Source organism: Macrotis lagotis, chromosome 1 (genome assembly GCF_037893015.1).
Source record: "Macrotis lagotis isolate mMagLag1 chromosome 1, bilby.v1.9.chrom.fasta, whole genome shotgun sequence".
NCBI lineage: Eukaryota > Metazoa > Chordata > Mammalia > Peramelemorphia > Peramelidae > Macrotis > Macrotis lagotis.
Genome location: NC_133658.1, coordinates 814,379,938 through 814,404,147, shown reverse-complemented (window position 1 = coordinate 814,404,147; position 24,210 = coordinate 814,379,938). Strand labels below are relative to the sequence as shown.

Below are 24,210 nucleotides of genomic sequence, written 5' to 3'. Positions count from 1 at the left end.
CTGGTCTATCTAGAATCCAGAGTATGCTATGCAAAGAGTGGTGGTACATTTGAAAAGGTAAGCAGAGGAATTGTTTTTTTTGTTTTGTTTTGTTTTTGTTTTGTTTGCTTTTTGTTGTTGGGCAAAACACCGGCAATATCAGGTCTATTTAAGGAATATTAATTTGGAAGCATGGTGGTAGATTAGAGAGGGAAAGATACTGGGTATAGACATAACCACAAGGAAGCTATTGCTGTAGTTCAATTGAGAAATGATGAGATTCTTCTTTGAGTGTTGGTTGTAATATGGAAGAAGAGAACATCCACTCTATTGTGGGGATAGAATTGATAAGATTTTCCAATTTTTTAGATACAGTGAGATTTTAGGAAAAAAAGTCTTTGAACTGAGTGTTGGAAAGGATGATGGTATTTCATGAGAAGCAAACCAGTTAGGAAGAGGATAAGATTTGAATGGAAAGCTAATAAATTTTATTTAATGACTCCAGGACATTAAGTTAGGGATGCCCAAATGAAGCTAATGTGAGAATTAAGTAAGAAGTAAGGCTTGGACAGGTTATCATCTGCTTGGAGGTGAGATGAACACAAATAAGATTAAAGGGAGGGAAGAAAAGAAGATTCAATAAAGAATTGCTTGGTACATCCAAACAATGCGGAGACATGTGGATAATAATATAGCAAAGGAAGCTGAGGAAACTTAATCAAATAGGTAGGAGTAAATAAGGAAAAATAGTGTCACAAAATCCCAGGGAGAGGATAAAATCTAGGAGGAGGGTATAGTTAACAGTTTCAAAAACTGTAGAGAGGTCAAAAAGGATAAGAGTTAAGAAAAAATATCATTAGATTTAGCAATTAAGACCTCATTGGTAACCTTGGAGAGAGCAATTTCAGTTGAATTATGACTCTGGAAGCAAGATTGCAAGGGGCTGAAAAGTGCATGTGAGGTGAAAAAAGTAGAGACAAACAGTACAGACAAAATTTTCTAAGAATTTGATTTTGAAAAAAAAGAGGAGAGATATAGGTTAGCAGCTAGGAAGAATGAAAGGCTCAACTGATAGTTTATTTATGGATATGAGATATAACAGCCTGATTATAGGGAATAGAGAAGGAGACAATGGGAAAGGAGAGATTGAAAATTAAGGAAATTCCTCAAGGGATAAGTTAGCAAAGGATAGGAACACATAGTTTTCAAAAGAAGAGTTGTAATCTTTAAATAACTTTATGACAAATATGTTCCAAATCAATAATAGCAAGAAAATTAAAATTAAAGCAACTCTAAATTTCTACTTTATTCTATGCAAATTGACATGAATTTGAAAAGATAAAATAGTGTTTGGAGGGATTGTGAGAAAACAAATAAACTGAAGTTTCTATTATTGATTGAATGATGATTGAAACTGCTTGGCAGTTTTGGAATTAGAAGAAAAAAGTGATTAAATTCCCAGACCCTTTGACCTAGAGATCTAGCCACTGGTTATGCATATCATTTATACATGCATATATACATACTCCTTTAGAAAAATATAGGTTTATAATGTATGGGTATATACATATAAATATATGTGATAAGCATGTATGTATGTATCCAAATATGCATACAATATATTCATGCACATATGTTTCTACAATTGTGGTTGGATTCTGTGGAGATCAAGAATTTGAGATAAAGTCATTGCCCATTGATTAGAAAACCATTGAAAACGGATAATAGATTGTTGTTTGTCCTAAGAACATACATTTAAAAGGAAATCAGAGAAATGTGGGAAGATTCTTATGAACTGATATAGAGCAAGATAAGTAAGATCCAGATAAAATATACAGTGACCTCAAATAATATAAATGGATAAATCACTAAAAGGAAGCTAAAGTAAGTAAAGGAAAAATTAATGAAGGTTGTGGAGAGCAGAAGAGATTTCAAAATATTCCTTCTGTCTTAAAAAACAGAGAGATGGGTAAACATGAAGACAGAATGTTATATATTTTGTCAGGCAAATTTTCTGAAGCAGATGGATTTCTTAATTGTTTTTGTAGTAAAGTAGAGTTCATTCTGAGTAGGAATTAAGATTGGAAATGACTCCATTGTAATTTCAAAGTCATCAAAAAGGGAAATTTTAAAAAAAGAAAAAATCAGTTAGAGGATGAGATGAGCTTAGAACTTGTCTCTCTGATATTTAAAACTTAGACCAAGTTAGATCAGGGTGATCAGGTGGACTCCATTTTCATCATGTTCCATGTGAGGATGGGAAAAGATAGTATATAAATCAGTTTTATTGTTAACAAATTTATTGAAAACTTGATCGATTATTGGATCTCTTCTGGGGTAGTATCAAAAGTGTCCAGATCAGGGATTCATTGATATTTGTCATTAAAATATTACCAAGATAGGATTAAACCCTGTAAATGCATAATAATATAATAATCCATGAGAGAATAATGAAGTTTTCATTATAAATATTATGAAACATAATAGAATACACTGTTGATGCCAGAGAATTTCTGACTGAATTTCAATTTTTACCATTTTATACACAATTTGTTTCAGAATACTCAATGTCATAATTATTATCTGTACTCACTGGGTCACCTAATAGAATAAATTCCAAGTTCACTTTGCCTACACACCTATATAAGCCTTACTGTCCATCTTGGAATACTTGCTTTCTTTGCCTACAAGTACTTCTGAAAAGACTGTTTCTTGATCAGTGGCCTTTGATATATTTTCTGTGTACCAAAGACATTTTACAGTGGGAATGTTTTACTTTTTAGGATGTAGAGCTGGAATTAATGTTAAAACTCATAAATTTGTAATTTTGGTCCCCCTCCCCCATACAGCCCCTGAAATTCACCTTAAGTTCCATATATTGATGTTTTGACTTTTATAAATACACCCAGTTTGAGGCAAAGGCATTTAATGAAAATACAATAGTAATAAAAGTAATATCAGAAACTTTTTCCAAAGTGATCTGGAGCTCACTTTCCCACAAATAACTCTTTCTATTTAAAATGTGTAAGTCCTATAATTGGCTAGAGTTCATGTAAAGAACAATCAATTATGGGGAACATGGGAAATTATATGGATGTGGCACAAGCATGAATGGTCAATTCATACCTCTAATGATGATGAAATTGAATTGCTCTCTGCTGAATCTTACTTTGAAATAAATTGCATCTCTTCAGTTCCTTTCTGGATATTAAATCTCAACTCCTCTGTACAAGACATCACATTTATCCTCCAGCTTGCCTTTAACTATCTAGATCTCCTTGAAGTCATCCTCTGCTATCCATTTAATAGGTAATGCTGTGAACAATTAGTAAGACTATCTCCTACATCTTTGTCAACTATCTCCACTTTTCATTGTGTTATGCTATGACTGTTAAGACTTTCTCCTACAGAAGATAGCTCTATTTTTTTTTTAGTTTTTTTTTTTTTTTGCAAGGCAAATGGGATTAAGTGGCTTGCCCAAGGCCACACAGCTAGGTAATTATTAAGTGTCTGAGATCGGATTTGAACCCAGGTACTCCTGACTCCAAGGCCGGTGCTTTATCCACTACGCCACCTAGCCGCCCCAGATAGCTCTATTTTTTGTGTTTTGTTTTTTGTTTGAGTTTTCCAGTGGGCCTCATTTGTTGTATTTTGTTAAAGTCATATTTTCAGACCATTTGCCACTATGCCTATTAGAATATTCTGTAGATGGTGGTTGTCTTTCTGGAAAGGACTATAACTTTCTTATTATCTCTCAACCAATGCCTAAAATGTTCCCTCCTTTAATCCCCTTTTCATCTTCATTTCAATATTGTTTGTATATCTAATCATACAACAATACCCACAAGAGTAAAACTATATTTGATTCAGCTTCATAGCTTTTGTATAAATCATTTCATTATAAATAGATTTCCCATTTTCTTTTAATTTTTGAATCTTTATTTTTATCATTAACATTTCTTTTTAAAATAATTATCTTCACTTTGAAATATATTCTTTCTATCCCCTCTACTCAGTAAACTATCTCTTAAGATAAAAGCTGCAAAAAGTTTTTAAAAAAAGCAATTCAGCCAAACTGAGAGATAAATCAATTATCTTTGATATTCTTTGAATATTCCTGGCCAATAGTCCTTGACTCTTGAAAATAAAAAAAGAGAGGCAGGCCTTTTCCTTATCTTTTTTTTTGAGGCCAGGTTTGAGCATTACAGTTATAAAGCATTATATTTTCTTTATTTTTTACATTTTTGTAATCAAAGCATCACCTCTTTGTATAGCAATTTGATTATGATTTTCTCCCTCAGAAAATCAACCCAATTTTCACTAACTTTTTTCACATACATGTGGAGGTAACAGACTGTTTGTCCTCAGACTTTGTCACTCCTGAGAAAGAGAGCTAGGTATTAATGACTCTGAGCTCTGATCTTGCCAAGATTGAATTTTGGCAGACGTGAAAAATATTTATACTCTTCCATTTCCATTTAATAATTTCCAGGAAGTTTTCATATCTAACTTTTCTAAAATTATATTCAGACCCTTAATTTTTTGCTTGTTTCAGTTCATCTTAAAATTAAAGGGGATAAATTGAGATTTTCCAACTATTATAGGTTTATTGTATATTTTATCCTATAACTCATCTAATTTTTCCTCAACATATTTAGATTATATCTTGTATTGATAATGATTGTCTATGGTTCCACTTTAGTGATATGTACTTTCCCATTCAAACTCATAGTTACTATCATTAGATAGGTATTTCCCTCCTTCCTTTTTCCTTTTCTGTGGCTTCTGTTTTCTCTTTGTTTGAAAAAAAAGTTGGTGAAAGAATATATTACCCCCCCATTCAAGATTCACCATCCTTAGTTTAAATTTACTTTACTTAAGACTAACCTCTACCTTAATCTATCTTTACTTTTATTCTCATTTCTTCTTTCTTCTCTTTCTCTATTGAGAGAAATATGTTTTTGTGCCCAAATGTGAGTAGATTTGTATCCTTTCTTTGTCCAATTTAGATGAGAGAAAAGTTGCAATGTCTTCCACTTTCCTTGTGCCTTCCTCTTCATTTGTATGGTCTTCTACTTCAACACCCCCAATTACATGAGATAATTTCCTTATATTTTCTTTCTTTCCCTTCCTATATATTCCTTATTCTCTCCTTTTTCTTTCTTATTTTAACATAAGCAAAACATAACACATTCTTTTTCCAGGTCCTCTGCCTTGTTAGACTCCCTCTTTGATCTCTAATGATAATAGAATTCTAAGGGGACACATGTATCTTCTTTCCTTATTAGAATAAGTTTGTTCTTATTTAGATCCTTTTGCTTGCTGAGCCATAGCTACCTTTTTATGTTGCTCTTGATTCTTGCGTATAAACTTCAAATTTTCTACAAAGCTCTTTTTTTTTTTTAAATCATGCATACCTAGAAATGCTCTATTTCATTAAAGATCCATTTTTTTTTCTCCCACGAAGGATTATATCCTCATCTTTGCTAGGTTTGTTAATCTTGATTTTAAGCTTGTGTCTTCTCTCCTCCTTTATAGTTATGGGTTGGTAAATCTTTTGTGATTCTGACATACTTGAATTCTTTCTTTCTGATTGACTCCCTCAACTTGCTTTTCTGTAGAGTTCCTGGAGTTTACTTTTTTCTTCAGTTGATAACTTATGAATTTTTTGTTTTCACTTAGCCTGCAGTTTCTAAAACTTTTGCAGTTTTACCTTATAATTTTTTAATGAAATATTTTATTTATTTTGAGTTTTACAAATTTACCTCTATTCTTGCTTCCCTTACCCCCCCCCCATACACACAGAAGGAAGCCTGTTAGTTTTTACATTGTTTCCATGGTATGCATTGATCTAAGTTGAATGTGATGGGAGAGAAATCATATACTTAAGGAAGAAAAATAATGTATAAGAGATAGCAAGTTACAAAATAAGATAACTTTTTATCCTAAAATGAAGGTTATAGTCTTTGGTCTTTGTTCAAATTCCACAATTCTTTCTCTGGATACAGATGGTATTTTCCATTGTAGATAGACCAAAATTGTCCCTGATCGTGGCACTGATGGAATGAGCAAGTCCATCAAGGATGATGATGGCCCCCATGTTGCTGTTAGGGTGTACAATGTTTTTCTGGTTCTGGTCATCTCTCTTTTCATCAGTTCATGTAAATGCTTCCATACTTCCCTGAATTCCCATGCCTCCTGGTTTCTTTTTCTTTTGGTTAATATGACTTTATTTATACATTACTAACACATTCTTTTAAAGAGTAAACATAATTTAATGAAAAAAAAGTGCAAAAGAAGGGGCTTAACCCTACCTGATCTAAAATTTTATTATAAAACATCAGTCATCAAAACTGTCTGGTATTGGCTAAGAAACAGAGTGGTTGACCAATGGAATAGAATAGGTGCAATAGCAGGAAACGATTATAGTAATCTGCTGTTTGATATTCCCAAAGAGTCCAGCTATTGGGATAAAAACTCTCTCTTTGATAAAAACTGCTGTGAAAATTGGAAGTTAGTATGGAAGAAAGTTAGATTAGACTAACACCTCACACCCAATACCAAGATAAGATCCAAATGAATACAGGATTTAGACATAAAAAACAATACTATAAGCAAATTAGAAGATCAAGGACTAGTTTACCTGTCAGATGTATGGAAAGGGAAGCAGTTTATGAATAAGGAAGAGATGGAGAACATCACTAAAAACAAACTAGATGATTTTGATTACATTAAATTAAAAAGCTTTTGCACAGATTAAACCATCGTAACCAAGATCGAAAGAAATGTATTAAACTGGAAAACAATCTTTGCAACTAATGTTTCTGGCAAAGGACTCATTTCTAAAACATACAGAGAACTGAGTCATATTTAAAAAAAAAATTCATTCCCTATTGACAAATGGTCAAAGTATATTTAGAGGCAATTTACAGATCAGATCAAAGCAATCCATAGTCATATGAAAAATTGTTCTAAATCATTACTTATTAGAGAAATGCAAATTAAAGCTTCTCTGAGGTACCACCTCACACCTCTCAGAGTATCCAATATGACCAGAAAGGATAATGATCATTGTTGGAAGGGTTGTGGGAAATCTGGGACACTATTACACTGTTGATGGAGCTGTGAACTCATCCACTCTTTCTGGAGAGAAATTTGGAACTGTGCCCAAAGGGCAACAAAAATATGCATATCCTTTGATATAACCATACCACTACTGGGACTTTACCCTGAAGATATGGTGAAAAAGGGTAAAAACATCACTTGTACAAAAATATTCATATCAGCCCTGTTTGTGGTGGCAAAGAATTGGAAATCAGCTCTGTCTTGGGTGGATCACATTCTTTATCATAAGTTGACCAGAGAAGTTACTTCTATACTTTTCTACAGTTGCTCCATCCATTCCTCCCCACTACCATACATTATATTTTCTCCCTCCTTTCACTCTGTCCCTCTTCTAAAATGTACTGTAGAGTAGCTGAGTGGCGCAACAGACAGAGCACTGGCCCTGGGGCCAAGAGGTCCCAAGCCCACATAATATCCCAAAGACCCAGCAACCACCTGGTCCTGTGGTCCCGGACAGACCACACAATCCCAGAACCTTGAAAAAAGTAAAAAAGAAAATATGTTATATCTGACTATTCTCTCCTATGATCTACCCTCTCCTCCATCACCCACATCCTTTCCTTCCCCCTGCCCCTCTTCTCTCCTTTTTACTCTAGATGTCTATACCCTATTGAATCTATATGTTGTTTTCTCTCTGAGCCATTTCTGATGAGAGTGAAGGTTCCCTCATTCCCCCTCACTTTCCTCCCTTCCATATCACTGGAAAAGCTCATTGTAAAAAATTATCTTTTATATGAAATATTCCTCCTCTCCTTTTTTCTTTCTTGCATTACATTTCCCTTTTATCTATTGACTCCATTTTTATACCACAATATATCTTCAAATGCAGCTTTCTCCTGTGCTTCATCTATAAAAGCTCCTTCTACCTGCTCTATTAAATGAGAAGGTTCATATGAGTATTATCAGTATCATTTTTCTATGCAGGAATACATGCAGTTCATCATCATTAAGTCTCTCATAATTTACCCTTCTCCTCTACTCTCCATGCTTCACCTGAGTCCTGTTCTTGAAGGTCAAACTTTATGTTCAGCTCTGATCATTTAAACAGGAACATTTGAAATTCCCCTGTTTCATTGAAAGTCCATCTTTTCTCCTGGAAGAAGATGTTCAGTTTTGGTGGGTAGTTGATTCTCAGTTGCATTCTGAGCTCTTTACCCTTCTGGAATATTATATTCCAAGCCCTACAAGGTCTTAATGTAGTTGTTGCTAAGTCCTTTGTGATCCTGATAGTAGCTCCATGATATTTGAATTGTGTCCTTCTGGCTGCTTGTACTATTTTCTCTTTGACTTGGGAGTTCTGGAACTTGGCTATAATATTCCTGGGGTTTGTTATATTTAGATCTCTTTCCAGGAGACATTGGTGGATTCTCTCAATTTCTATTTTGCCTTCTGCTTCTTCTAGGATATCGGGGAAATTTTCCTGTAAGATTTCTTTAAAAATGTTTTCAAGACTCTTTTCCTGATTATGACTTTCAGGTATCCCAATAATTTTTAAATTATCTTTCTTGATTATGTTTTCCATATCAGATATTTTTAATAAGCTGTTTCACATTTTCTCATAATTTTTCCATTCTTTTGGTATTGAAGTATTATGTCTTGACTTCTTGTAAAGTCATCAGCTTCCTTTATTTTCATTCTATACCTGAAGGATGTGTTTTCCTCAGAGAGCTTTCTTATCTCCTTTTCCATCTGGCCAATTCTGCTTTTTCAAGCATTCTTCTCCTCAATAACTTTTTTTGACCTGTTTTATCCATTTGGCCTATGCTGGTTTTTAATATGTTATTTTCTGAAGTTTTTTTTTTTTTTGGACTTCCTTAACTAAGCTGCTGCTGACTTCTTTTTTCATGTTTTTCCTCCCTCTCTCTCTCTCTCTCTCCCCCCACCCCGTCTCTCTCTCTCTCTCTCTCTTTCTCTCTCTCTCTCTCTCTCTCATTTCTTTCCCAATTTTTTTTTTTCTATCTCCCTTACTTGATTTTCAAAATCTTTTCTGAGCTCTGTCACTGGCTGAGCCTAACTGCCGTTTTTCATGGAGTCTTTAGATGCAGGAACTTGTACTTCCTCACCTTCTTATTAAGTGTTTTGATCCTTCTCTGGATCATAGCCAATATATTTCTCAATGATGTCCCCCTTTTTTCTCTGTTTACTCATTTCTCCAGCCTGTGTCTTGTTTTGAGGTGCTTCCTGAGCTTTTGAGTTTTATTGGGACACCCCCACAAGGACCTCTCCTGGTCTGTGAATGACCACAAGCCTACCCCTCTGCCACGGGGCTGGGGGGCCCCTGTTCTATGGGGTGACCTAAACTGAGATCAGAATCTGAATGTGGTCAGAGCCCCAGAGTCCTCTTCCAGGAACAGAGGACAGACCTTGGCAGTCTCCCTCCACTCCCTTACCTTCGGCAGGCGGAACACTCAAAGCACAACTGCCTAGAGACTCCAGCTTGCTGATTCCACAAACTTGCTTCCATTTCCTGGATCTGGGCAAGCTGAGTGCTGCGACCTCTGAGGGCCCGGGCTTTAGACTTGCTTTGGCAGAGGTCACCCTGCTGATCTTCCATGGTGTGCTTTTTGCTCCCTGGGGTGCAGGTCAGAAAACAGCTTCTGCTGCTGGGAGCTATGGCTCCCAGGCACCCTGGGAGTGTTCCCAGGAGGCTGAAGTTCTTCACTCTGACTGGAACCTCTAACCCTGTGGAACAGAGTTTTTCCACTATTTTCCAGGTTACCTGGGGCTGGAGCATTGCCTTAATGGATCTTTCTGTGAGTTCTGTCGTTCTCAAAAATTAAGTTAGAGTCATAATTTTAAGATTTTTGAAATATTTTAGAGAGAGCACCTAGGAGAGGCTCTTCTCCTGTCACCATCTTGGCTCCTCCCTTACCTTATAATTTCTTGAAATATCAAGATTCTTTTTTTCTGTTTATGGATTTCAGAATCCAAAAATTCTTTTCTCTCCTTAATCTACTTTCCAAGTCAATTGTTTTCTACTTTCTCTACTTTTCCCCCCAACCACCTCACTTTATATTTTATATTACTTATTGCTTGATGGTATCATTCACTTCTATTTAATTAATTTCAATTTTCTTGAAGTCTTGCCCCAAGCTATTGGCCCTCTTTTCAATTCTTTCTTCTCTAACTCTCAATTCTTTTCTTATTTGTACTCTAGCACTCTCAAATTATTTTAAAAAATCACTTAAAATTTTAAAAACTTCTTGTTTTGTATTTTCAGCTTCTGTCCAAACTTTTTTGTGACTTTTCTTAAAGATGATTTGCATAATAACATTTTATAATTGTGTAATTTTTTGTTTGTTATTTCATTCAGACTACTTCCTGACTTTGGACTAAATGATAAGCTTAGACTCTGCAAATTTCTTGAGGGAATGTCTGGATTGATTTTGTGTCCTCTTGGGTTCTTATGATAATTTCTTGGTTGTATTGAGTGTTGTATTATTCTAGGATCTAGGCCATATTGGGGACCTGAAAGCTTTCAGTCTTCCCAAATTGGTATTATTCAACATAATTTCTCATCCTTATTCTCTTGGTTTAGGGAACATACCTATGGGCTTGCCACTGGTTGGAGATTCAGTAGATTATTGCTGGACTCAGTCAACATCAGTAGGCTGGAAAGTTCTACAGATTCATAATTATGGAAGTATAGACTCAAACTAAGGCAATGGGAATTTCCCTGCTATCTTTAGACTATAATGACGACCATAATTGAAGCTTCACTGCGAAGAATACAGAGACATTGCAACTGAATCTTCTCCTTTCTAGGACACATGAACCACTCTTCAGCCTGGGATTCCAATCCAAAATACATATTCCCTTCCCAGTCTGCTTGTAGATATGACCTAGAACTTGATAAGTGACATGGCTGCCATTTGACACCTGTATTTGCACCCTACACTAGGGTCAGGATTTTCATTATGAATATAGAATATATATATATTCTGGTTCTTCATCATGGGCTCTGCCATCATTCAGTTCCTATATGCTGGAATGTTCTTTGTGACTGTTTCTGACTAGAACCCATTCCCAATGTCTACAGACATCTCTGGCTGCCCTCCTAAGTAACCTGGCTATAAAAATGATTCAAAGAGATTATTTTCCTTGTATTCTCTAGTCAGGACTCTGATACATTTTTATATATTTCTGGAGGAATTCTGAGAGTAAATAAAGCTGAACTTTGCCATCTTGTGATTTAAAGGAATATTTCAATTCATTTTTTTGACATCAATATTGCTACTCCCCTTCCAAATTCCCCTCCCCTTACAAAACAGGAGAAAAATCCAAGAAACTCAAGAACCTTATAGCAAAAAAAAAAAAGTATGGTTACAAAAAACTAATTGTGGTCATAATAAAGACAGGAATCAATTAATAGGTAAATTTCTCCACTGCTTGACTTAAGGCTGTCATACAATCATTGATTAAATAATATTTCTCAAATTGTCAATCTGACTTCATATTGGAAAAATTTTTTTATGTCTTTTGAAGGTAGAAGAATTATACTCCCTATTATATCATGTGAGTATTCTGGTTGGTGTTTAAAAAAAATTACAATTTTCCTAATAACTGGCTCAACATCTGTGCAAACATACTCCTTATGCAGGGCAATATTAAAAATATGATCATATTTTTTAAAAGTCAAATTGTTGTTTTTGAAGCAGTTAGATAGCATAGTGGATAGAATACTGATCTTGGGATTAGGAAGATAGCTGTATCAATATGAATAAACTACTTAACCTTTCTGAACCTTAATTTTCTCATTCCTGAAATAGGGACGATATTAGCAGTTACCTTACAGAGCTGTTGTTGGAGCCAAATGAAACATCATTTATAAAGCATGTTAAGTGCTGTAACTATTAATCAACAAGAAGTTGTTAGGTGCCAATGTTGTGTTTAGCACTGATAATAGATAATGAAGTAGAAGGAAAGGCAGCCCTTGTCTTTAAGGTGCTTATATTCTAACTAGGGAAAGCAAAACAAGGAATCTGAAAAAGGGTGTGAGGGAAAGAATGTATACAAGGTACCCTGTCATGGTAAAGAAAGTCCTGTGGATATAGGTCAGGGGTATATCCTAGAAAGGGATGAATTCATCTTTAGTGAGGGCTTCCTTCTTAAATTTTAGATGCTTGGTAGAACCAGTCAATCAAAAGTTGAGGTCATAAAGGTGAAGAGTACTTCCCATGGTGGATTATTATTAATAACTGCCATTTTATGGCGCTAAGAATGGGGAAACATTTTGTCTACAATGTTGAGAGATAGTATAGACATTAGAAATCCCATTTTACAGGTGAGGAAATTCAGTTTAGGAGATCAAGTGATTTGTTCAGGATCATAAAGCTAATGAATGGAAGAGCTTGTATTTGAAACAAGGCTGCTAATTTTATATCAACAACATATAAAAACTAGTATATGATGGCAGTGGAGCAGACAATGGAGAGTCTTTGCTTAAGGGATGAATCAGTTCTCAAATTTCAACTGGGTCTTAGCCAAAGTACCAAGAGGTTTTGTGTCCTCTTGGGTTATTATGATAATTTCACTTTTCCTTATTTTTTTTTCCTTTTTGTATAAACAAAATGTAAAATTAAAAATTCCTCTCTGTTTTTTTAATTATGCAAAAGGCTATTAAATAAAGGATCTCACTTTATAACTGTTTATGTCTTTCACTTTCATGGCATACAAAAATCCCAGGATGTCAGAACTAGGCAAATTAGTTACTTAGCCTGACTGATCAATAATAAAGATTTATTTCAGTGATTGCTATATAAAGGCAGCATGTGACAGGGACTGTGCTAAATCCTAAGGATATAAAACTTTTTAATAAAAGATACAATATACAATCCCTGACTTCAAGGAAGTTACATTTTGTTGGGGAAGCAACTATACGTGTGCGTGTGTGTGTATGTATATATATGGGTGTGTATGTATACATACATATACATTCACATATATGTATGCATATACCCATATATGTACATTTATATATAAACTTTATAGGATATGTGCAAATATATACAAATTTTCAGGGAAGTAACATTTGCAAAAGGAATATTCAGGAAAAAAATGTAAAGATAGTATTTGAATGAGGTATGAAAAGCAATGAGAGATTCTAAGGATCCAAGATGAGGAGGAAGAGCATGCCAGGTATGAGACACATTCTACCGACACAGAGACAGGAGATAGCATTTGGTATGAAGAATAGCAAAAATTCTGGTTTATTATAACAAAGAATTTGTGAAGAAGAATAATCTTTAATATGACTGGAAAGGTAAATAGGTTGGAATGAGATTGTAAAGGGCTTGAAATACAGAAACAGAGGGAGTTATTGATCCTAGAGTGAAAGGAATTTATTCACCTAATTTGATGGAACTGACATCTATGGAAGAGAGTTCCTGGGACCCTCTCCTAAGGGAGGAGATTCCAATACTGAATCAAATACTGTTGGTATGACTGTTCCTGGGGGATGAGTTACCAAGGGGATAAGAATTTAGTAAATGATTAGATTGCTCTAGGCACTATGCTAAGTACTCTTGAAATATTATCTCATTTGATGCTGGGAGGCAGGTGTTGATATTATTATTCCAATTTTACAATTGGATTAACTGAAGCAGACAGAAGTGACATGATTTACCAATGGCTACACCTCTAGGAAGTATCTGAGGGTGAATTTGAACTTGTCTTCTTGACTCAGGCTACTGTGCCACAAAAGTGCCTAAGAGTAGTATAGAGCTGGAAGGGAGATGTGCAGCCCCCAAAGATGGAATAAGTAGAAACAAGTGTGTTATCTGAGCTTTGAACTTTTAGTAATTATTATTACTATGAAGTGCTAAACTCAGTTTTTCCTCCCTTTGCTTTAGAAGGAACATAAATGCTGTCAGTATCCTGAAATAAAGTTCAGCGGCTCATCCCCCTCTAGTTCCAACTGATCTAGTCCAATCCCCAGCAAACTTAAAATGTGGAAGAGGATCTGAGACTTACGAGAACTGGATTCATATGAAATGTTATCTGTTAATCACTTAATACATTGACTAATACATGGTGATAATGCTTGTCTTCATTCGCGAAGAAGACCATGACATCAGAGATGTGATACCGTGAAAAATACAGAAATTGAATTTGAGTGAGGGGGATGCTGTGCTTAGTCACCAGGCTAAATTTTTCTCTGTAGCTATCTGGGTCCACTGGTCAGATAAGAATTAGGACAGCTAGAGATGATCTTGGATTCAAGACATTTAGGGTTAAGTGACTTGTCCAAAGTCACATAGCTAGTGAGTGTCAAGTGTCTGAGGTCAAATTCGAACTCGGGTCCTCCTGGTTCCATGTTGGCTGTTCCTTCCTCCATCTAAATTTTCTTTGGTAAATATTAGGAGCCATATAAATGGTTATTCTCCTATCCCATCTCTCATCCTCCTTTGCACGCCATCTGGTCTATGCCTCTCATTTTTACTAGGCAGAAATTGTGACCTAGAGCTTAGATAACTTGCCTAAGATCACTTAGAAGTGAATTTGTTAAGAGTTATAAACCTCTACAGACTTGCTAAACAGGAACTTGTAGTCAAGTCTCCTGATTTACAATCCAGAAATCTGCCTCGATTCTACACTTTCCTTTTTTTATTTCCTATTGCTTTCCTTAACTTTTTTCATGTTTTATTGTTTTTACTGAATAGTTCTACTTTTCCCACATCTCTTTTACAAAACAAGTGAGTAGGACATTTGCAATTTCTCTTTCCAAAAAAAAGATATATAAAAAAGGAAATAAATATAAAGGAAACAACAATAATAATTATAAACATCAATATAAATCTTTGGAGGACTAAACCTGATTTTTTTTTTCCTTCTTTAGCAAACTAGTGAGTGACTCTTGATAAAGTAAGTTTTCCTTTATGTTTTTTTAGGAATCAGACTTGGTTATGGAGATGGGAGAGTAGAATTATTAGAATTTTCTTTGACAGAGATTGGCTATTGCCCAGGTCTTTTTACATTCAGAAGATTAAAGAATCCATTTGACAAATAAGAGCCTGGGAACTTTGGCTTATCTGCACAGGCCCTGGAGTGAAAATAATGTGAAAGATATCAATACTTGAATGTCAAAAAACCTGTAGCCAGGGAGTAGGAAAGCACTTGAGAACATCAACTTGTCGAAACAACCCAGTATTTCAAAAAAAAGGCCAAAACTCATCATTCTGTGCCACTAGCTGTCATCAACCTAGAGTCACAGCATCTTTTAGATAGAAAAAAGCTTAAATAGAATCCTTCTTTTAAAATAATTTTTTTCTGGTTAGCAAAAATCTATTTTATCCCTTCTGCCCTGATTAAAAAAAAAAAAGAAAAACAGTTCCTATACTAAATACATACAATCAAGCAAATTTCTTTAAGCTTTTCTTATAGCAAGTATGTATAATCAAGCAAAGGGTAGCTAGGCAGTACAGTGGATAGAGTGCTGAATCTGAAATCTGGAAGGCCTGGATTCCAGTGTGGATTCAAACACTGTCTTTGTGACCTTGGGAAAGTCACTTTTCCCTGTCTGCTTCAGTTTCCTCATCTGTAAAATAAGCTGGAGAATGAAATGGCAAAGCATTCCAGAATCTGTGCCCAGATAACCCCAAATAGGTTCACAAAGAGTAAGACATAAATGAAACAAAGGAACCATTTAAAATAGCCAAGCAAAACAAATTTTGACTGGCCATGTCCAAAAAATATGTATCTCCATCTGTATCCAGTCAGGAAGGGTGGGGGATAGCATGTTTCATTAGGATAGTGTGTCGACCTCCTCATTTTACAAATGAGAAAACTGAGGCCCAATGAACATAAGTAATTCATCCAAGATCACTATGATAGTATCTAGCCCACATCCTCTTGTCTCCAAATCCTGCTCTTTGGCTAGTGTGTCATTCTGTCTTCCTGATCATCTGATCTAATCCTTCCTTTTAGAAATGAGTCCCAAAGAGTTGTCCAGGGTACCATAGCTAATCATATCTTTGCCAAATCTGTGAGTTAAATCTCAGTCTCCATTTTCAAGCCAGTGTTATTTCTAGCTAACTAGGATAAAAAGTGATTGCAAACTGGGTGTGATCAAAGGAGGTCATCTCGTTCAATCTCATTTTTAAAATGATGATGCAGAATCTCAAAGGTAGGACACAGAGAATACAGACGAAAAGTGCCTTAAAATGGGAATTACAATCACTCTCTTGAGTCTCAGATCAGTGGTTTTTGAAGAGACATAGGCAGAATAATTCACTTGGTACCTTACTTCTAAAATATTTTATAGGATCTTCCATTCCCATACCCTTACAATCTTGTTAACATATCCTTGTCAGAATACAAATAAGAAAACAATGATATCACAAATAAGATGAAACTGAAGCCTACATGGGAGGAAAATAAAGATGTAGTTAGATGAAGCAGATAGACTATCCAGTCTAAAGTCAGGAAGACTTAATTTTCTGAGTTCAAATCTAACTTCAGATAATTATTAATTATTTGAGCATGGGCAAGTAACTTAACCTTAACCTTGTTTGCCTTAGTTTCCTCATCTGATAAATGATCTGGAGATGGAAATGGCAAATCACTCCAGTTTCTTTTTCAAGAGAACCCCAAATAGGATCACGAAGAGTCAGACACAACTGAACAATAATAAAAACATGGTGCAGTAGAAGAGATCTATCTTTAGTGGTCAGTAAATCCTAGGACAAATTTTGTTTCTGACATATATACTGACTTTGTGACCCTGAGAAAAGTCATTTAACCTCTCTCTATGTCCCTAGGTAACTATAAGCTATAAGAATGGAAAAACAATGGCTATAAATTGCACAGATGGTACCTACACTCATTAGCAGAGGGAATTGCCTCCTCTGGGAGATCATAGTTCTGATCCAAACATACTCATATATTGTAAGGATAGTCAGATATATGTCTATATATGCATAGACAGGAAGATACATATGTATTTATAACCATGTTTATTTATTTACTATTTTCTTCTCCTTTTATCCTTTATATGAATGCAAGCAGATTAACACCTAGTCTCTGAATCATGTCTACAGAATCATTGCAGAAAGATTTAAGTTTGATACATATTATGCTTAGTACTCCCCTCTTCTCCAGACAAAACCTGGGGGTTGCTGTGGCCAGCTTGCCAGCTCCAGTCCCTTCTGAGGGAGATGCTGGATAGTGGCAGGGGTCCTGAGGTAAATGTTTCTTGGATGAATGAATGAATGAAAAAAGGAATGTGGACCTTAGGGCTTTTTTTTTTGGAATCAACTGACAGAACCAGAGAAAAAAGGCTTGCCCTTCAGCCTCCCTGAATGCTTGCCTCCAGCAGACTGGCTGTGTGTGGGAGTGAGAGGATGAGGGTGAGGGGAAGGAGGGTTCCCAGCAGCCTAGGAATGACTCTGCATGCAGATAAGCTCCTTCCATTTATCTAGCTTAAGCTGTCACTTAGAGAACAATCCCTCATCTTTCAGAGCATGCATTTTGTGAATCTTATAGCTAAGTAAGTAATGATCCCTGAATATGGTTCCATATAATTACTTTATATTTTGGTTTAAGTTTAAACATAAAAAGCATAAAAACAACACTTGTAAAATCACCATCATTGATCAAAACTATTGATTCCCAGAAATGAAAGAAATCTCAGAGAACAATTCATACCTAATGAATTATCCTCTAAACATATTAAATTATCTGAATTATTCTTGTCATGGCAAAGGTTAGGAAGGACAAACATGACTTGTTTATTAGCAGAACAGGATGATTAGAAGTGAGAGAAATATCTATTAAATAATCAACTATTGAGAAGATCCAATGATTTTTTTTTGCTTTTTTTCCCATTCTCTACTTGACCAAACCAAGGATTTTGTTGGGTGGGAGTTGTTCAACTACAGAAACTTTCAAAGAATTTAATCTAATGTGAATTCTGATCCAATATGTTCACAATAATATCACAATTGATCAGTCATTTCTGAGCAGAGGTGGACCCCTTTTATTCATATTGACCTTGTGTGTGGTAGTCCATATAAGAGATAAATTTCTTTGATGAAGACTGAATGACCAGTGATGTCCTTTAGATCTTCTTTAGGGTAAAAACATCTCTCATTGTAATGTTTATTCTTTCATTACTTGTTATCCAATCAGAGTTTATTTCCATGACTAGGAATGTTCAATCTTTCAAAGGCATATAAGTCTTAAGTGAGGGGTCTTTGACATTCAGGAGTGCCACTCACTCCTTTTATTAATTATTACCCTTTTATTAATCATTGACCAGCATGGTTAACAAAATGATTAATTACCAAGATTCTGTCTCTTCAACTTTTTTATCAGTCACAGGTTCAATTCATATGTCCCTTGATGCCTTAGAAAAAAAGCCAGTGGGATAACATAATTCCCACTGACCTCTCCATCATCATCATAATAACTGATATTTTAAAAAAAATTAAGGTTTAAAAAGTGTTTTTCATAGCTCATCTCATAATCCTTACACAGCTACTCTGCAAGGTAGGTATTATTTTTCAGGGAGAAAACTAACTCAGAGAGAGAATATGAATTGTTCATGGTTATATAAACAAGAAAATATGGATTTAAATCCAATTCTTTCCTCTCTTTGAGATTTATGCCCTTTCTACTAAATTTGTTTTCCTGTTGTGTCCAATTTTTCTGACCTCATTTGGGGATTTCTTGACAGACACTGGAGGGATTTGCCATTTTCCTACTGCAGCTCATTTTGCAGATGAAGAAACTGAAGCAAACAGGGTTAAGTGACTTGCCCAGAGTTGCACAGCTATTAAGTCTCTGAGGTCATATCTGAACTCAGGACTCGCCAACTTCAGAGTCAATGTTCTATTTACTTTACCACCTTGCATCACTGCATTACAGATTTATAAACTCAAAAAGAAATGGATCCCTGCCAGCTGTTTCTTGACCTAGAAAATCTCAAATTAACATCTTCTATGTCATCTTACATTTTTTATTTAACATTTTCCTAATTCCATTTTAATCTGATTTAGGCTTTGCTCAGGAGCTCGTTTGAGGGAAATATCTTTTTTTTTAAGTCCTAGGACCTTGTTATTTAGTAAGGGCTTAATAATGTTATGTTGAATTGAATTAAATGAATAAATATAATGTAAAAGGAAGACAAGATCAATGATGAGGGAGAAAAAGATGAACAATAATTCTATCGATGAGAAAGTCATACATTATTACCAAAGGGAACTTAAAAGAAGTGGTACATGGGCAGATACTGTCAAAGAAGATTTCACAAAATTTGATTTTATTCAAATTGGATGAATTTACCTTGTCTGCAGTACTTGTTTCAATGCAGTTCAATACAGGACATTTATATTAAGTACCAATTATCTTCATGGCCAGAGATGCCTGTCCTTTCCACCATAGTGACCAGAGAGTTAACCTCAGTTGGAATGAGCTAGATTGTGCTCCTTACTCAGGTTAGATTTGTGATTGTGTCTTCCCAGTGCCCTTGAAAACTCTAAGACTGAAAATTGCTGAGCAGGTATGTGTCGGCAACTGTAAAGAGTGTTTTCTTGCTGGAAATTTTTTGTACCATTAAAGGTGCAGGTGCAGGGGAGATATATATACATATCTATAGACATGACAAGGGATCTGAAAATTAAATCAGATGACAGTAACACTGTCCTCAAGGAACTTATCAGGGGAGGTTATGGGGAATGTTATCGGGCATATATATATATATATATATATATATATATATATATATGTACATATATATATATATATATATATATATACATATACAAACTAGAACAATCCTTTAATTTATCAGGTGAGAAAACATCATTTCAGAAAAACAAAATGACTTTTTCAAGGTCATAGGAGCAGCTAGGTGACTTAATGGTTAGAGCAATGGAAGTCAAGAAGATTATGTTCAAATCCTGCCTCAAACTAACTCTGCCCTTGGGAAAATCACTCAAGTCCCATTTGCCACAGTTCTCTTATGTTTAAATTGAGATAATATAGGACATACCTCCTAAGCTTATAAGAGTCAAATGAGATATTTGTAAACAGGTTTTACAAATTTTAAGTAAATGTTAGTTGTTGGTATTTTTAGAAGACATCAGAATGGGTTTAAAACTCTAAATTTTTTAACCTATAAATTTAGATGTCATTTTAATAAAGTAAATTGCCTCCCATATTCAGACAACAATCCAGGAGCTTAGAATGTCTTGTCCTTTGGCTTTCAATTCTAATTCTTTTTTTCAATTATTTAAATGACGTTGATCAATTAGGTGCCTACTATGTATCAGATACTGCTAAAATAAGGGGGGGGAAGGTTTAAAAAAACAATATAGTCTTTGCTCTCAAAGAGTTCACAGTCTAAGAGTTTGATGCTTTGCCTCCCTGGCACTATCAATAAAATGTTGAGAGTTAATTATACCTCTAAGAGCACTTCCAACTCTGAGTTTCTAAAGTTTTATGTTTTGATTTGGCCTTCTCTATGAATAGCGAAAGACAGGGACCAAAGATTCAGATAACAGAAACCTTTTTAAACCCAATATAATAAATATACTAACCATAAAGGTCATTTTAATTTTATGTTGAATGCCTCACATAGATATATAGTAAATCTGTTTTATTTGTTTGATTTTTTTAGCATAACCAAGGAAAATGCCCAGCCCAGAATTGCCCAGTGGAACCCCCTGCCTGGATGCCTGTCCACCACTGTACTGTAAGTTTGAAATTTTTGATTCTTGCTTTAATGAGGCAGAAGGCTGAAAGATCTTAATATCTTCTTGTTGATTTATTAAGATTTTGGAAGAGGAGTAAGGCTTTGGAGAGGATAGTGAACATGAGAAGATAATGTATTTTACATTTCTACAGTAGAGAATCGTATATCTTTTTTTTTGAGACTGGACAGGAGTAGGGTTTAGTTGATCTAAGTGCACTATTGATGAATTGAATTTGGATGGTTGATGTTTATTCAAATGGATGGTGGTTGTCTCTCCGCCCCCCACCCTGGATAGCCTACATATCAGCATTATTTGATATCAAGACAACAGAGAGGGAAACTTCACTGTCATTTCTCTCTTTGACAGGCTAATAGTGATAAGTACACTGATTTGCAATTTTCAAGTCTTCCTGGTTTAATAATAGTCTTACCAAGTCTGCATTTGTGTGTAGTCTTTCATCAGAGGAACTTGAAGTGCCTTAGAAACAAATAGGTACCATGTTATTATCCTTCTCTTACAGATGGGAAGCCTAAAGATAAAGGGAGTCAGAGGCCTGCCCAGGGTGGAACAGTATGTCAAAGGCAGAGCTAGGAATAGATACCAGATGTCCCACCTCTCTGTACTCCATAACTAGTTCTGCAGAGAGCCACAGAGCAGGTGGAGAAAGTGTCTGAGTGGCCCACTTCTTTCTGATTGCTATGAAAGTCAAAATCAAATGGGTGAATTGGATGGCAGTGATTTATTCCTTTGGGTACTGGACTAGTGCCATTGGTGAACTACTTGTGGTAAAGTACTGGGTTGGTTGTGATTCAGAGCAGCACATTCTTGAATTTCCTGCTTGTAGGTTCCTGGAATTTCAAATCCTTTGCAAGGTGGGGATGTGAATAGATGATGCTTATTTAGTATGGTCATTGAAAAGTCCAATGAATGACTCTTGCTTTGAGGTTTTGAGACAGTGTCTCATGTGTAGCTCACACTTTGCTCAAATTATCTAAAGGAACTTCAATGACAGAGAGTCAAGGAGATTGGATTTGAGTCCTTCCCTGGAATTGGTGACTGATCAGACTTGATGTTTTACTTTTGCATTTTCCATTCCCTGTATATATACTGTATATTCCACCTGTATATATATATATGTATGTATATATATATATATATACATACATATATATAAATGTATAGTTATCTTATTATCTTAGCACAAATTCTTTTCAATTTAGTTAATCTGTTTCTGAGTATGAGTTTGGATCTCCTTTATCCTTCCTAGCCCAATTATTACCAACTGAGAAGATTGTTATTGATTATTGATTTTTTCTATCTTGATTGTAGGAGGGCAGATGTATGTTCAAGGTGCGAGTTGGATGGGGCAGAGGAGTGTAGATTGTTGAGAACTTTATGTGATCCTAGTCTTTAGATATACATTATATTAGAATTTTCAGAAGTCAAAGCCTTTCTGCAATTGTTAATCTCCAGATGATATCACACAAGGGAACATTAGACAATTCTAAATACTGTCAATGTACGTGACCATATTCTTGAAAACTTTAGCCTCTTGCTTATTGGAGATCTTCAGGAAAAATGCTATATTTCCATATGTAAAATGTGTTAAAATTGGGGTTATTTTATGGATATGGGTTGAACTCAATATGTGTCAATGACTTTGTTAACTTTGAAATTCTGTGATCCTCTGAATTTTCTCTATATGCTGTTCTTTACAATGTTGTTTATGATGGACTTCTCCAGAAGATTTTAAGTGAAAAAATAATTAAGATGAGGAGGAGAAAGAGTTCCTAGAGCCCAACTCCAGAGGGACTTTCTAAAGACACAGGAGAATATAAATGGGTAGGGGAGAAAGAAGAGAAGAAACATTGTGGATGCATTCTGGAAGCATTCTCAAAATATAACAAAATGAGAATGAACAAGGAAGAAAACAGTGTGCTATGACAGAAAAAGCAATGAAATGGAACTTAGGGGTTTGCCTTTGCTGTGCAATTCTAAGTTATTTTATGTAGTTGCTAAACCTCAGTTTACTTTCTTGTTAAAAAGTGTAGAGTAGACTGATGATGAGGATGTTTGTAATTCATTCTCCAAGAAGACCATGACTTCAGAGGATGCCATGACAAGCACATGAACCAAATTTTCTTGAGAAGGGTGCTGTGCTAAGTCACTAGCCTCACTTTCTTCTTCAGAACCATCTGCGTCCAGTAGCCATTATAAATCAGGGCAACTGGGGATGGTCCTGGATGTGAGACAATCCATTTATCCAGACTAGATTAGATGAGCTTTAAGGTTCCTTTTTATTTTAATGTTCTTTCATACTTTGTATGTAAATAGTATGGAAGGACTATCCATTTATCTATCCAAATATGCCTTCCCCCATCCATTCATCCTTCCATCCATCCATGCATTCATGCAAATACATTTGTTCAGTTCTTACCTATGAGTTCCATTCATTATTTCTAGTTCTTCTCTCTGAAATAAAGCAGAGTAATGTGACAACCCTATAAATGCTTATGGTATTTTTAGGAATGTCAATAGGAGCTGTAATGATAATGACAATGATAATAATTCTGACAATTAGCATTTATCCAACAAATTAAGGTTTTAAAATACCGTATATATGTTATCTCATTTTATCCTTGTAGCAACTGTGGGGGATAGGTCCTATTATTGTCCCAGTTTACACATGAAGAAACTGAGGGAAAGAGAAAGAGAGAGAGAGAGAGAGAGAGAGAGAGAGAGAGAGAGAGAGAGAGCAAATGACTTGACAAAAGTCACATAGCTATTAAGTCTCTGAGGTAAGATTCAAATTTAGTTCTTTCTAATTCCAAATCCAATGTGACACTACATCAATTAGCTGTCTACTTAAGGAATCTAAGAACTCCTAGAATCATCACCAGACTTCTTATGTCATGTGTTATATCATGAGGAAGCTAGGTGGTACAGGGGATGGAGTGCTGAATCTGGTATTAGGAAAACCTAAGTTCAGAGACAGCCTTAGGCATTGAGTATGATCCTTGGCGAGTCTCTTTACCTTTATTTGTCTCAGTTTCCCCATCTATAAAATGGGAATAATATTAACTCCTATTTCCCAGGATTGTTATGAGCATCAAATAAGCTGACATTTGTAAAGCACCTAGAACAGTGCCTGGTACATTGTTAGCTTTATATATAAATGTGATGATGATGATGATGTTCTCTCATATTAGTGTATTCCAAGTGGGCCAGTTTGATCACTTTGGCAAATTGCAAATGGTAAGTCCTTATACCTGTCAATGTTGGACTTGACCAGCCTCTGAGATCACTTTCAACTCTGAGATTCTATAACTTTATCTTTCCAGCAAGAAGATTGCTTCAGAAACTCTTCCAGGAATACCTCATCTAAAGAGGCATTCCAGGAAGAGGCCATATG

General features: G+C 35.2%; 1 protein-coding gene across 1 annotated transcript in view; it reads left to right on the top strand.

The window, feature by feature from the left end:
- Window positions 1-24,210, top strand: part of LOC141508420 (disks large homolog 2) — a 2,787,507-nt gene that overhangs the window by 640,783 nt on the left and 2,122,514 nt on the right. Inside the window, exon 5 of the mRNA XM_074217018.1 lies at window positions 20,723-20,797. Coding sequence (XP_074073119.1) covers window positions 20,723-20,797 — 75 coding nt within the window. The remainder of the gene's footprint in view (window positions 1-20,722; window positions 20,798-24,210) is intronic.